Source organism: Haliotis cracherodii, unplaced genomic scaffold (genome assembly GCF_022045235.1).
Source record: "Haliotis cracherodii isolate W230 unplaced genomic scaffold, xgHalCrac1.p SCAF_4, whole genome shotgun sequence".
NCBI classification, from domain to species: domain Eukaryota; kingdom Metazoa; phylum Mollusca; class Gastropoda; order Lepetellida; family Haliotidae; genus Haliotis; species Haliotis cracherodii.
Window position 1 is genome coordinate 45,759,994 of NW_027266297.1, and position 13,830 is coordinate 45,773,823.

The 13,830-nt window shown below is 39.2% G+C and overlaps 1 protein-coding gene across 1 annotated transcript; it reads right to left on the reverse strand.

The window, feature by feature from the left end:
- Positions 1–2,994: 2,994 nt before the first annotated feature.
- On the reverse strand, positions 2,995–12,176 carry LOC139479444 (coagulation factor V-like). The gene is made up of 2 exons (XM_071262294.1): positions 11,520–12,176; positions 2,995–3,072 (listed from the first exon to the last, which is right to left on the reverse strand). The coding sequence occupies exons 1-2, from the start codon at positions 12,174–12,176 to the stop codon at positions 2,995–2,997; spliced, it is 735 nt and encodes a 244-aa protein (XP_071118395.1).
- Between the last annotated feature and the right edge of the window lie 1,654 nt (positions 12,177–13,830).

Here is a 13,830-nt window from a genome sequence, read left to right on the forward strand (position 1 = left end):
GGACACTTTTACTTACGTGAGTATATATACACATATAAGTAAATTTACTGATGGTGGCATGTGAACGCATTTACTTACGTGAGTATATATACACACATAAGTAAATTTACTGATGGTGGCATGTGAACGCATTTACTTACGTGAGTATATATACACACATAAGTAAATTTACTGATGGTGGCATGTGAACGCATTTACTTACGTGAGTATATATACACACATAAAGTAAATTTACTGATGGTGGCATGTGAACGCATTTACTTACGTGAGTATATATACACACATAAGTAAATTTACTGATGGTGGCATGTGAACGCATTTACTTACGTGAGTATATATACACACATAAGTAAATTTACTGATGGTGGCATGTGAACGCATTTACTTACGTGAGTATATATACACACATAAGTAAATTTACTGATGGTGGCATGTGAACGCATTTACTTACGTGAGTATATATACACACATAAGTAAATTTACTGATGGTGGCATGTGAACGCATTTACTTACGTGAGTATATATACACACATATGTAAATTTACTGATGGTGGCATGTGAACGCATTTACTTACGTGAGTATATATACACACATAAATAAATTTACTTATGGTGGCATGTGAACGCATTTACTTACGTGAGTAAATATACTCCAGGAGTAAAGAGACATGAGTAAAAGTATATTTGCTACACCTGATGAGGTCTAGTAAAAGTATATTTACTCATAAGTATAAATGCTCCTGGAGTATTTCTGGTCATGTGAACAGATTCTCTATTTGCTTACGTAAGCATATTAAATCCAAGATACTGATAACCAGGAAAATACGGCTGTAGTTCCTTGCAAAGAACATAACATGTTCATAAAATGTTACGCGTGTCATGCGAAAGTTATCGATCCACAGTTTATCATCAAATGATCGTTTGACGACATTGTTCCACCAGTATTGAGAACGTTCTCTCTTCCACAGTTATCTTTCCTGGCATAACCCTAAGACTAATCCCATACTGAGAACGTATGAAAAGTCTCTCTTTCGGCTCTGGTTGACTATCTTCGACAGCGACATGGCCTCAAATGATAAAAGTCCACAATTTATGTATGAAATGATGTTTACTTCTGCCTTGCATAAACTTCATGTGAACGCAATGTAAATATACTTTTGCTTACACGAGTAAATATACTCCATGAGTAAATTTGCTTACATGAGTAAATTTTGTCCATGTGAATGGGGCTTTATTGACATGGTAGCAATGCCTGGAGTAATTAAACATTCAACACCTAGACGAGATATGGACGTCCTGAAAGAAGGGAGTGTCAGCGGGGATTTATATCATCAGTTTCCGCATTTCGCAGATGGTCACGTAACTTCCGAAAATCTTTAAGTAACAGAATTCTCGGTATGCTCACATGATTTCATTTTCATTTTACCGATGGAAATAATATTAGTGATTTTGAATTTTTGTGCGTAAAAGATTTGCGCATTGCCTTAGATCATCGTGATTGATTTGCTGGATTGGGGCGATAGAAATAACATAAACGGCAATAAACTGAGGACATACCGCCTATTCAATTTGTTTTGAATAGATCACAGCGCTATGTGTTAAGTAAATTACGATGTGGATACCGCCTGTTGTCAGACAGTGGAAAAGTGTAGCAAGACAATGGTGTCGCCTTAAGAATATGTCTAGTAGGTTAAACAAACATGTGTTTAACTGGGCTGATAGATACGCTGTAAATGGTTGTAAAAATTGGAATGGTAGGGTAAGAAAGAAGTTTAATAATATGGATTTAGGACATCTATTAAACGCTACAGGTTTTATTGATAAATTTTCTGTTTGTACACAGGTGGAACAATGGTGTAAAAATGAATATGTTACCCGTTGGAGCGATATGTTAAGAAAGGAAGAGGGGCGAAATGGGCTTAATAAATTGAGAATGTATCGATGTTACAAACAAGTATATGGGACAGAATACTATGTTTCAAATAAGATGCCCAAAAACTATAGATCGGCACTAGCCAAGTTTAGATGTGGTGTGGCTCCTATTCGAGTGGAAACCGGTCGATACGAAGGTGTACCTGTCAATAATAGAAGATGTTTTCACTATAATGGCAGCGTAGAAGACGAGGTCCATGTTTTGTTTCACTGCGCATTATATGATGATATCAGGGCAACTCTTTTTAATGAATGTATTGCTAAGTCTTATAATGTCTTAGATATGCCTGATGTCGACAAACTTTGTTTTATTTTCAGTGACTCCAGTGTGTGTTTTATACTTGCCAAAGTCTGCTTTTTAATTCTTAATCGTAGAAAACATCTTTTATATGGATAACTTTTTACTATATCATCTTTATATCATTTATGTATAAATTCTGTGATAATTCGTCTCTCATAATTCTATTGAATGGTTCTGTACATTTTATCTATGTCAAGTTGTATAAAGCTGTTTTATGTATGTACAGGAGTGAGACGTTAATAAACTATTGTCTGTCTGTCTGTGGAACCTTACCTTTAGAAGTAGAGACCGGACGGTACTCGAGTCCCGTTACGCCCCTTGCGATCCGTATTTGCAAATTATGTAACAATCGCGCAGTCGAGGATGATGTTCACTTTCTCGTAGATTGCCCCTTCTACTCCGATTTGCGGTATAATCATTTTAACAAAATATGTATGACTGACCCGACGTTTCTGGGAAAATCTTCATTACAAAAGGTTATCCATCTGCTAACTTATGACAATAACATGACATCCCTAGCTGCCTTGGTGTCGCAAATGTTCGACCGACGAAGGTCGACACTTGCTTATATATAATTATGTACATAACTAACTTATTTATTAACAATTTTACACCCTTCCAGCATACATGATAGATAATCGTCATTGTTACCTTTATATATTTTAAACCAATATCTTACATTATGTTTTAACACACATTTATAGAATTGTAGTGTCTCATAGGCAAAATTTGGCCAGACACATTTATATGTGTGTGACACTTTAATGAAATATCTTCTTCTTCTTCTTCTTCTTCTTCTTCTTCTTCTTTTTCTTCTTCTTCTTCTTCTTCTTCTTCTTCTATCACCGTCTGGGCATGCTTTCATCTGTGCAACAGGCAAGGCGTTTATGACCAAGGTTTCAGACCGTCACTGGTGGGTGGAGTTAAAGTAATGTTACAAAACATTTCAGTTACAGCCGAATATTTCAAGCTGAAATACGTGAGTGAGTTAATGCAGCTGTGTTAGTTGATAGCACGGACTATACTGCAAGGATACGTATAATTAAATCTACGTACACCTTCCTTCCCACGCATGGCTCCATTCATATTGGCTGTACAGTTGGTTATTTTCATGCAGAACATGTTTTTGTACCCTGCGTGGATAGCGGTTTGATGGAGAATCTGAAAGTCACCGAGGAAACGTATTGTCTAGTGTTGCAGCAGCAGACTCGTAGACACACTATATAATCATACTATATAAAGCTTCACGAGTCTATAAGAACAAGGGATTTATTCATGTGTATAAGCATTAAATTAAAAACAAACAGAGGCCAGATATCTGTGCTTGTCAAAACTCCTTTGTGGACATAAGATCTTTCGCCACTCAACACCTCTTGAGGTGTTAGTTAGTTAGTTTGTTTGTTGTTTAACGACTTAATTAGCCCATACTAAAACGGCCCTGTTGACAAAGGAAATGTTCTACTCAGATGTTTTTTCTACTTGCACCTTTGTAGATATCTGGCTTCAAATGATGATAAATGTAGGGTACAGTAGGGACAAAGTCAGTTAAATTGTTTAGTTTGTTTAACGTGGCAGTATTCCAGCCATATGACGGCGGTCTGTAAATAATCAAGTGTGGACCAGACAATCCAGTGATTGACATCATGAGCATCGATCCACACAATTAAGATACGATGACATGCACCAACCAAGTCAGCGAGCTTGACCACCCCAGCCTGTTAGTCGTATCTAACGACGATCATAGTTGCCTTTTACGGCAAGCGTGCATGTGTTGTTGAAGACCCATTCTAACCCGGATCTTCACGGGTCTGAGGTTTCGGTAGTTTCATACTATTCAGAAGTTTATTCAGAAGTAATACATTGACCACAGCCCCAGGGTTGTTATCCTCAAATATAACCATCTTAGAACATTTATAAGTTTATATATATATCAAGTTATGTTAGTGAGGCAGTCTTCATTATGATATACGTTCTCACTCTGTATCTAATATGAAAAATAGTGTGTAAATTATATCTAAATAATGTCATATTTGCACACAAACTGTTCCCGTTGCGGAAAAAATGCTGTATTTAATCTCTGAGTTTCCAACAGATATAGGAGTAGTTTGGTTTAACGCCGCTTTGAACAGTATTCTCTTATACTGTCTAATCAAAGTGAATCGGAGATTCGAACTAACGATCATTGGTTTCTGGCATGCCCAAGGGACGCAACTCTGCACAGCAACTCTCCACGAGTGAGAGTGAAAGGGAGTTGTTGTGGACAATGGTCAGTGCGGGGGTTCTGGGCACGCTGAGATGAAGTCGATGGGGTGCAGCCAGGGGATACTCATTTATTATAGGCTGATGCTTACTCAGATGTCCTACATTGATGGAGGTTACGTCATCCAGTGGCAGTGTTGATGTTTGTCTCAGAGCCTGGCTGCATTTACATTATTTACTAAATAATCGCTAACGGTAGAAACAGTTTCCTTGATTATGAGCAAATGTTCATCAGCTTTGATTTGATAACATTGCAGGACTAATTTATTTTTCTCTAAATATTGTAGGCCAGATTGACAGAGAAAAAAGACTCAAAAGAATCAAGACTCAAGAATGTTTTTTGAAAAAACACCGCCCATTTGGGACCTGGTACAAATAAGAATAGAGCATTTATATAGCGCAGAGATTAGAACATGGCATATAAACATGACATAAATGCATGAAACATGATGGAAATGAAAAGCGATAGAACTCTTTCCATATGTATGCTTTTTACAAGTTTTAAAGGAAGGTTCATGATTTGTTTTAAGAGGTTGGTTTTATCAGTATATTTCTAACTGTGCTATCATATTGCTCCTGATGTCTGTATACAGTGGGCATGAGAGCAGGAAGTGTTCCTCATCCTCCACGAAATGGCAGCCACAGTGTAGACAGAGCCTTATGTCTACTGGAGTGTTGGAGAGGGGGAAGCAAGGAATCTTGTTGAAGCAAGACTGAGGGGTATCGTGTTCATTTTTATACCGCGACCGCTCTTTTACTTAAGGAACATATTTCTTGACATTGAAACATTTGTTTTATATAAAAGTCGATTTTAGTTTGGTCTCATGTTAGTGAATTGGTTTTGTTGAATGATAAAGCTCTTTTCCTGCCTTTGAACACATACATATCGGTGTACTACGAAAACACGTGGACAACGCATGCCACTGAGCGCACTAGCCATCGTTAGTACTGGGGATGGAATATGCTTGTGTGTAACAACATACACGTGCGAACAAAATAAATATATCTTTATTCTCATGTTTATTCAACAAGAAAACAATTTATATTAGTAAGTTCGTTAAATAATAAATACAATTCGTTGCAGTGCCACCATTAAGTGTCCATGTGCTGATGCATAGAACACTGTGAAATATGTGGTTAGAGTGTAAACACATACAAGACATGTTCAGGAAAGTGTTTTAACCCGAAACGGAATACAAATTTGGTGTGTTCTCTCTAAACACGTTTAGGATGTAAACAGATGAAAGGAGCTATGTCTCACAGCCTAAACACCACCTAAACACAACATCCCCAGAATCTAAACATGTTTACTACAAAGCGCACGTCATTTTGTATTACCCTAACAAAATATACATGTTAATATTAAATAAAGTGCATATCATTTGGGAATTAAGTCAAACATGGACAAGATACTAATATATATTGAAATTAGACGTGCAATCAGATTCACTGACACTTTCATAACGCATATGATTTACAGCAAACTTTGCACACTATTAACATAAAAACGTTGAGATAAACCAAGCTAAGATAATGGTGACTAGAAATATTGATATCTGTGACGTCCACAATCTCCACAACACAACTGATAGAATGAAGGACTACAAATTCGTGAGGTTGCAGGTTCGGATCTTTCCAACATTTAGACCCAAACAAGTTTAGCTGTTAAAGACAATCCTAAAAATGTTTAGACCCCAAGCACGTCAAACTTACAGTAGAAGGAACGGGCTTAGTTTTGTGCGTTTAGGATCTAAGCACATTTTAACAATGTATATCATCTCATCATTTGATGGGGCGTTGTCTCGCCACCCAGGTTCGGGTTGTTTTCACTCAGTAAAAGTATTGTTATAAGGGAAACATGCAAACCTGTAAAAACTTTAACAATTTCAACATTTAAAATGGTAGCTGCTGTCGTGATAGCTTCAATACAGTGTTTGTCTTGGAAAACACCAGGGAGACAGAACCTCTCAGAGTTATGGGAACCAAGAACTGAGCCAATAAAAGGTTGCTAACAAGCCAGTAGTTCTGGAAGGGAATCAATAAAAGGTTGCTAACAAGCCAGTAGTTCTGGAAGGGAATCAATAAAAGGTTGATAACAAGTCAGTAGTTCTGGTAGGGAATCAATAAATGGTTGATATCAAGTCAGTAGTTCTGGAAGGGAATCAATAAAAGGTTGCTAACAAGCCAGTAGTTCTGGAAGGGAATCAATAAAAGGTTGATAACAAGTCAGTAGTTCTGGAAGGGAATAAATAAATGGTTGATAACAAGTCAGTAGTTCTGGAAGGGAATAAATAAATGGTTGAAAACAAGTCAGTAGTTCTGGAAGGGAATCAATAAATGGTTGATAACAAATCAGTAGTTTTGGAAGGAAATCAATAAATGGTTGATAACAAGTCAGTAGTTTTGGAACGGAATCAATGAAAGGTTGATAACAAGTCAGTAGTTCTGGAAAGGAATCAATAAAAGGTTGGTAACAAGTCAGTAGTTTTGGAAGGAAATCAATAAAAGGTTGATAACAAGCCAGTAGTTTTGGAACGGAATCAATGAAAGGTTGATAACAAGTCAGTAGTTCTGGAAGGGAATCAGTAAAAGGTTGATAACAAGCCAGTAGTTCTGGAAGGGAATCAATAAAAGGTTGATAACAAGTCAGTAGTTTTGGAACGGAATCAATGAAAGGTTGATAACAAGTCAGTAGTTCTGGAAGGGAATCAATAAAAGGTTGATAACAAGTCAGTATTTTTGGAAGGGAATCAATAAAAGGTTGATAACAAGTCAGTGGTTTTGGAACGGACACAATGAAAGGTTGATAACAAGTCAGTAGTTCTGGAAGGGAATCAGTAAAAGGTTGATAACAAGTTAGTATTTTTGGTAGGGAATCAACAAAACGTTGATAACAAGTCACTTGTTTTGGAAGGGAATCAATAAAAGGTTGATTACAGGTCCATGTTTTTCCATCACGACACAGACATGAGTTCATGGTCTGATAGGGTTTTTACCGAATCAAAATGATGTATCAGGACATTGTGACAAAAGGGTACAGAGTCGAACTCCTAAAAATGATAATTTCAGCATGAAGAGGGTGGTGCGGGTTTTACGGTCAGCTGATCGAGTCGAACCCCATTCTGTGACGAGCTTGTCCTGTCCAAGTAATTGTGTCTTCTGAGACGGACTGAGGCGTAGTGAAGTTTATGTGAGTTAGAAACCTTGTGTTGCGTTCATCCTTAAATGGATGTGTCCCGGTACATGGATACTAGGTAGGTAGTTAGGATCATCGGTTGTCGGACCCTTCGCTTATTAACATAGCGAAACCTCACGGCCATCCGGTAACACAGAGAGGACGGGTCACGCTGGCAATCAATACTCTGAGGGAACATATTGCTGCACTCTCCCTGAAACTTGCCCCATAGTCGTCCCAGATAAAGACCTTTCACTCACGTCAGAATTAATATCCCCAACCCCTCAGACAACACCCTCAGTACTCAACGGTGGCAGTCTCCACGACATCAGTCGTATCGAGACCAACAACACCAGTCGAGACGGCAGCTCGATCACTCCCCTGACTTGCACAAGTCTCTAAGACCTTCTACCTTATATAAATAATAAGAACACTTTGTCCCAACAAGAGACTGGCGTCCTTGCACGTTCCCTTTTTCTAGGCTTGAAACAAGAAACATGACCCCAATGACGTCACATAGGAATAGAATAGACAGAAGCCCGTCGTAAGGGACTGCTTTCAAGTTACAGTGGCCCGTAGATTTCTGATAACATGGGGGCATCTTTTTGATAATTCTATCCTTTTCAGCAATAATACTTGTTTAAACATTCACAATTAGTGCATGATATATTCCTTTGTTAACGTTTGTGTTTACATTAAAGCGTTGTATCGGAAACAGACGTACTGGTCCTGTCATTTATACCGGAAGTCAGTCTCAAGTTTTCATTTTGACATGTGTGAGTTTGGTTTAACGCCGCTTTTAACAGTATTCCAGTTATATCACGGCGTGTCAGTTTAATGTGGGAAGTGATAAGCCGGAAGTGATGCAGGTCTCAGACGTTTACCACTTCGGTGAAACCCACGAGCACGGGCACGGTGCTGACAAACCTAGAAATATATTCGGGGCGAACCGCATTTTGACATGACACGAGAGAGGGGGAGGGTGGTGTTAGCGAGTACTATGTTCTAATTGCGACAAGATGTGCAAAGGATGCTATAGGAAGGATGAAACAGTGGGTGAAATGACAGAAATAGAAAAACGTGTCCGAAACGTGGGCACGTGATGATGTCCTCGGATGCCAGGAACAACCATTGGCTAGTATCATTAAACCCCGCTATGACTACAGCAGTCAGATATATGGAAATGAAATGTCTTCACCAAAAGACCCACCACGATGTCTTATTGTACATATACCTCACTGTGATACAAGGTCAAGGTCAAGGTCAAGGAAAATGATCATCAGGGCAACAGCTAACCGAGAAATAACCTCTTTTAGTAAAAACATGAAAACCTTTAAAGAACGTGCATGCAGAAGATACGCGAGGTTGACTAGGAAACAAAATAACGCTGGTAATCAAAATGGAAATTCCACGTCGAGTGACCAGTCAGAGTTCGGCACATTAACACCAAGGAAACGAACGGCTGAAGAACTACGCCGTCAAGGTCTTAGCCCAAGCAAAGTACCACACAACTTTTCTTATAAACTTGTCTTGTAAAACTTTAATCAACATGACCATTGGAATAATGATATTTTCAAACTGTTGATACACCGTTGCCCCCTGGGCTTGTCTATTTAACTTACTTTTCATCTGAGCTCTGAAATCCAAGTTGCTTGTGTATCCCGTAAATCGTATGTATGTCTCTATGTGGAACGTCACATTATATATACATACAAATAATTTATGGAATTAAGTACCCAAGTGTCAAAAATGTATTATTCCAATGAAAGTGTACAGGCGACAGACATGATTATGATTTTGCAGAGATCAGAGATTAAGAGCATCATTATGAATAGTGTTCAAATGACATGAAACAAATGCGTCAGTCTGCTCGTTATATTGTGATAGCAGCTGTTGTTTCGAGGTCATTATGGTAGAGAGGCTTTGTAACCTTTTTAAAGTTGCTGTTGGAGTCCTGGTTTTTCTGGATATATAAGCTCAATGGTAGCGGTTTCAATAAAACTGAGTTTTCTGGAAGCAATGTGTTTTCCTTTTTGTGAAAATTATAAACTGTAATTGGACCTGCTTCCTGGGAATTGGTGATTAGCGTTTTAAGTGTTGTGGTTTTCATTGACTCAGGTCTGTGGAAAGAAATCCCAATTGAAAAGTCGGATGTGTTATCTCTTCAAGGGATAAGTCCAAATACAGTGTCAGTGTTCGGACACGTTTTACTTCCCATCACTAGTGGTGATTTTCAAATGGAACAACGTTTTCAACTTGTTGCAGATTCAGGGTCTCCCTCATGATTTGAGGCTTATATTTCCTGACACAGCAAGGCGCTATCGTGAATTCCAATTTTTATGCTTTGACTATTCAAAATGGTGTAACTCGGCAAATGGTACTTTGTTACCACCTGTTGCAGGTGACCACAGAGTCGGAACAAAGTCATGTTCGCACCTGACAAACATCACAATCCCTCCCAAGTCCAAAATAATAGATGACTTTTACAGTTCAGTAGACAGGGCAAGAACGTGGATATCTCGTCACGCTTGCTGCAACAGAATGCCCACCGGAGGTAGACATCCACTTTGTGAGCTTCCCTATTTTTTCGCTACTGATACGAACTGTGCAGACAAGGAGCTCACCCTGTCGGACGACGAAGGCGAACAGATATCGATTTTGACTACACCAGATATATCATCACAGTTCTATCTGAAACATCTAAACAGATCTAAACGTGATTAGGAATGTATTTAACTCCTAAGCGGTTTACACATTTGATGTGTTCTATCTAAACGCATTTAGGCCTGAACACATGAAATGAGGTATGTCTCAGCCTGAATACCACCTAAACACAACATCCCCATAATCTAATCATGTTCAGAATTTAACAGGTTTTAAGCTAAACTAAATTGTTTGTTTGTTTATCGCCATTCCCAGCAATATTCCAGCTATATGACGGCGGTCTGTGGGTACTCGAGTCTGGACCAGGCAAAGCAGTGATTGATACCATGAGCATCGATCTACGCAATTGGGATACGATAACATGCATCGACCAAGTCAGCGAGTCTGACAACCTGATCCTGTTAATCGCCTCTTACGACAAGCATGGGTTGCTGAAGACCTATTCTTACCTTGATCTTCACGGGTATCGCCTGTTTTAAGTAAGGTCAAGGCAAAATGTAAGCGTCCAACTTTCAGTAACAAATAAAGAATCATTATTAACAGGAATAGTGCTAAACTAGCGGCAATGGTATAGCCGTTAGGTTATATGGGTTGGTTATGTCCCCATCTAGCGTAGGGTTTGTTAAGACCCCATCTAGCATAGGGTTGGTTAAGGCCCAATTTAGCGTAGGGTTGGTAAAGTCCCCATCTAGCGTAGGGTTGGTTAAGACCCCATCCAGCATAGGGTTGGTTAAGACCCCATCTAGCATAGGGTTGGTTAAGACCCAATCTAGCGTAGGGTTGTTTAAGACCCCATCTAGCGTAGGGTTGGTTAAGACCCCATCTAGCGTAGGGTTGGTTAAGTCCTCATCTAGCGTAGGATTGGTTAAGACCCCATCCAGCATAGGGTTGGTTAAGACCCCATCTAACATAGGGTTGGTTAAGACCCAATCTAGCGTAGGGTTGGTTAAGACCCCATCTAGCATAGGGTTGGTTAAGTCCCCATCTAGCATAGGGTTGGTTAAGACCCAATCTAGCGTAGGGTTGGTTAAGTCCCCATCTAGCGTAGGGTTGGTTAAGACCCCATCTAGCGTAGGGTTGGTTAAGACCCCATCTAGCGTAAGGTTGGTTAAGACTCCATCTAGCGTAGGGTAAGCCCCATCTAGCGTAGGGTTGGTTAAGACCCCATCTAGCGTAGGGTTGGTTGACCCCATCTAGCGTAGGGTTGGTTAAGTCCCCATCTAGCGTAGGGTTGGTTAAGTCCCCATTTAGCGTAGTGTTGGTTAAGACCCCATCTAGCGTAGTGTTGGTTAAGACCCCATCTAGCGTAGGGTTGGTTAAGTCCTCATCTAGCATAGGGTTGAATAAGTCCTCATCTAGCGTAGGGTTGAATAAGTCCTCATCTAGCGGAGAGCTGGTTAAGACCCCATCTAGCATAGGGTTGGTTAAGTCCTCATCTAGCGTAGGGTTGAATAAGTTCTCATCTAGCGTAGGGTTGAATAAGTCCTCATCTAGCGTAGGGTTGGTTAAGTCCCCATCTAGCGTAGGGTTGGTTAAGACCCCATCTAGCGTAGGGTTGGTTAAGTCCTCATCTAGCGTAGGGTTGGTTAAGACCCAATCTAGCGTAGGGTTGGTTAAGACCCCATCTAGCGTAGGGTTGGTTAAGTCCTCATCTAGCGTAGGGTTGGTTAAGACCCAATCCAGCGTAGGGTTGGTTAAGACCCCATCTAGCGTAGGGTTGGTTAAGTCCTCATCTAGCGTAGGGTTGGTTAAGTCCCCATCTAGCGTAGGGTTGGTTAAGACCCCATCTAACGTAGGGTTGGTTAAGTCCCCATCTACAGTAGGGTTGGTTAAGACCGAATCCATCCAATTACCATCAATTAAATTATCAGAAATAAATGTCCTTTCTGTGGATTTTATAAACATTCTTTCATAAACTAATAAATGTAGAGAAACAACTATGGGAAGACGTCTGATAAGCAGCTTTTTGGCACGTAATGTCTGCCAATTTGGTTTGAAAAATATCGTCTTAGACATAGACAGTGAACATCTTATGGAAGGATGTACTTGCCAAGAAGACAAACTTCACTGTCGTTGTAAAACATATGCCAGACGAAAGAGAGCAATTTTTGACAACAATGGCTTCCAAAGTGAATATTTCCTTGATATCAAGTAAAGAAAGGGGGAAGCAGAGATGTAACAAGTTGACTGGCTCCAAGATGTTGACGGCGAATCAACCATTAGTGTTGTGACATATGGTGACATGGGCAGTGTTGTTATTTACCTTTTTGCCATTTCTCAACATTGGCAAAGGGACACAAATGGAAAGTTCAAGAAAACTGTTTTTGTTCTTCTTCAGAAACCAAAACCAGACTTGTATAACATTACTGGAATCTTGGAGCTGATGGAAGAATATTTTCACCAACCCTCCATTGGAGCACAGGTCTCACTCTCACTATGTTTGAGTGGAAATGATTTTCTGCCAAAGTTCCATGGAGTCACTCATAAGAAGTGGATCAACAAAATTCTGAATATTCCAGGAGGTCTCTTAGGTTTACTGGAAACCAATGAAGGACAGATGGAACGGGACGGAAATATGTACATTCAACTCGTGAAGAATATATACTGTCCACTCGGACTGGAGTCAGACAAGAGACAAAGAGGACATAGAACCACTTGATGATACTGATTATGCCCCATGAAATGGAGTCATCTTTGTATTAATACGCAAGGAGTACAAAACAAGAGGACATAGAACCACTTGATGATACTGATTATGCCCCATGAAATGGAGTCATCTTTGTATTAATACGCAAGGGTACAAAACAAGAGGACATAGAACCACTTGATGATACTGATCTGCCCCATGAAATGGAGTCATCTTTGTTTTAATACGCAAGGAGTACAAAACATGCACAGTGACGTCCCATGTTACACATATGTGCTGAAATGGAAAGACATTAATACAACTCTTGTGTGTTCCTTCGCGTGACAATTCATATTAAACATTTTCTATGTTTCAAGCTTAGAAAAATGTAAGATTAGGGCACCTATATACATACGCCAAACCATATTTATACAATATAATTTTTACTTGCAATGGCCAGCAACAGCTTCCAGGAAAACGTATTGATTATGACTGAACTTTTTGAGAGTAATGCTGTATGCCTGATACAATAACCTCCACCAATAATTTCCAATTTTGATACACTGATGAACTTACTATGAAAAAGGACCTAATTCTCATCCTGGTTCGATGCTAGCTAAAAGAGTGCTTCAATCCAGATTAAAAATTTGTGTACAAGAATTATCATAGACCCATGCTGCGTAAGGTGAAGAATGAAACCTATGTTTTTTTCTAGATAAGGTAATATTTCATGCAGAAAACATTCATTAAGAAACAAGTGCAGTATTTGAATGACAATGTGTTGAGATTATATACTTGAATTATATGTGGTAGCAATAGTAAATTATGAATATTTACATAATCTTGTGGTGTTTTGTTTCTACCTTTTAAATT

What these genes read in the sequence shown, in the direction of transcription:
- LOC139479444 (XM_071262294.1), bottom strand. Translation starts at nt 12,176, where the DNA reads ATGGATTCGGTCTTAACCAACCCTACTGTAGATGGGGACTTAACCAAC. An exon ending in CCAACCCTACGCTAGATGGG is followed by an intron (nt 3,073 to 11,519) that starts GTCAACCAACCC and finishes AGACGGTGATAG; the next exon opens with AAGAAGAAGAAGAAGAAGAA.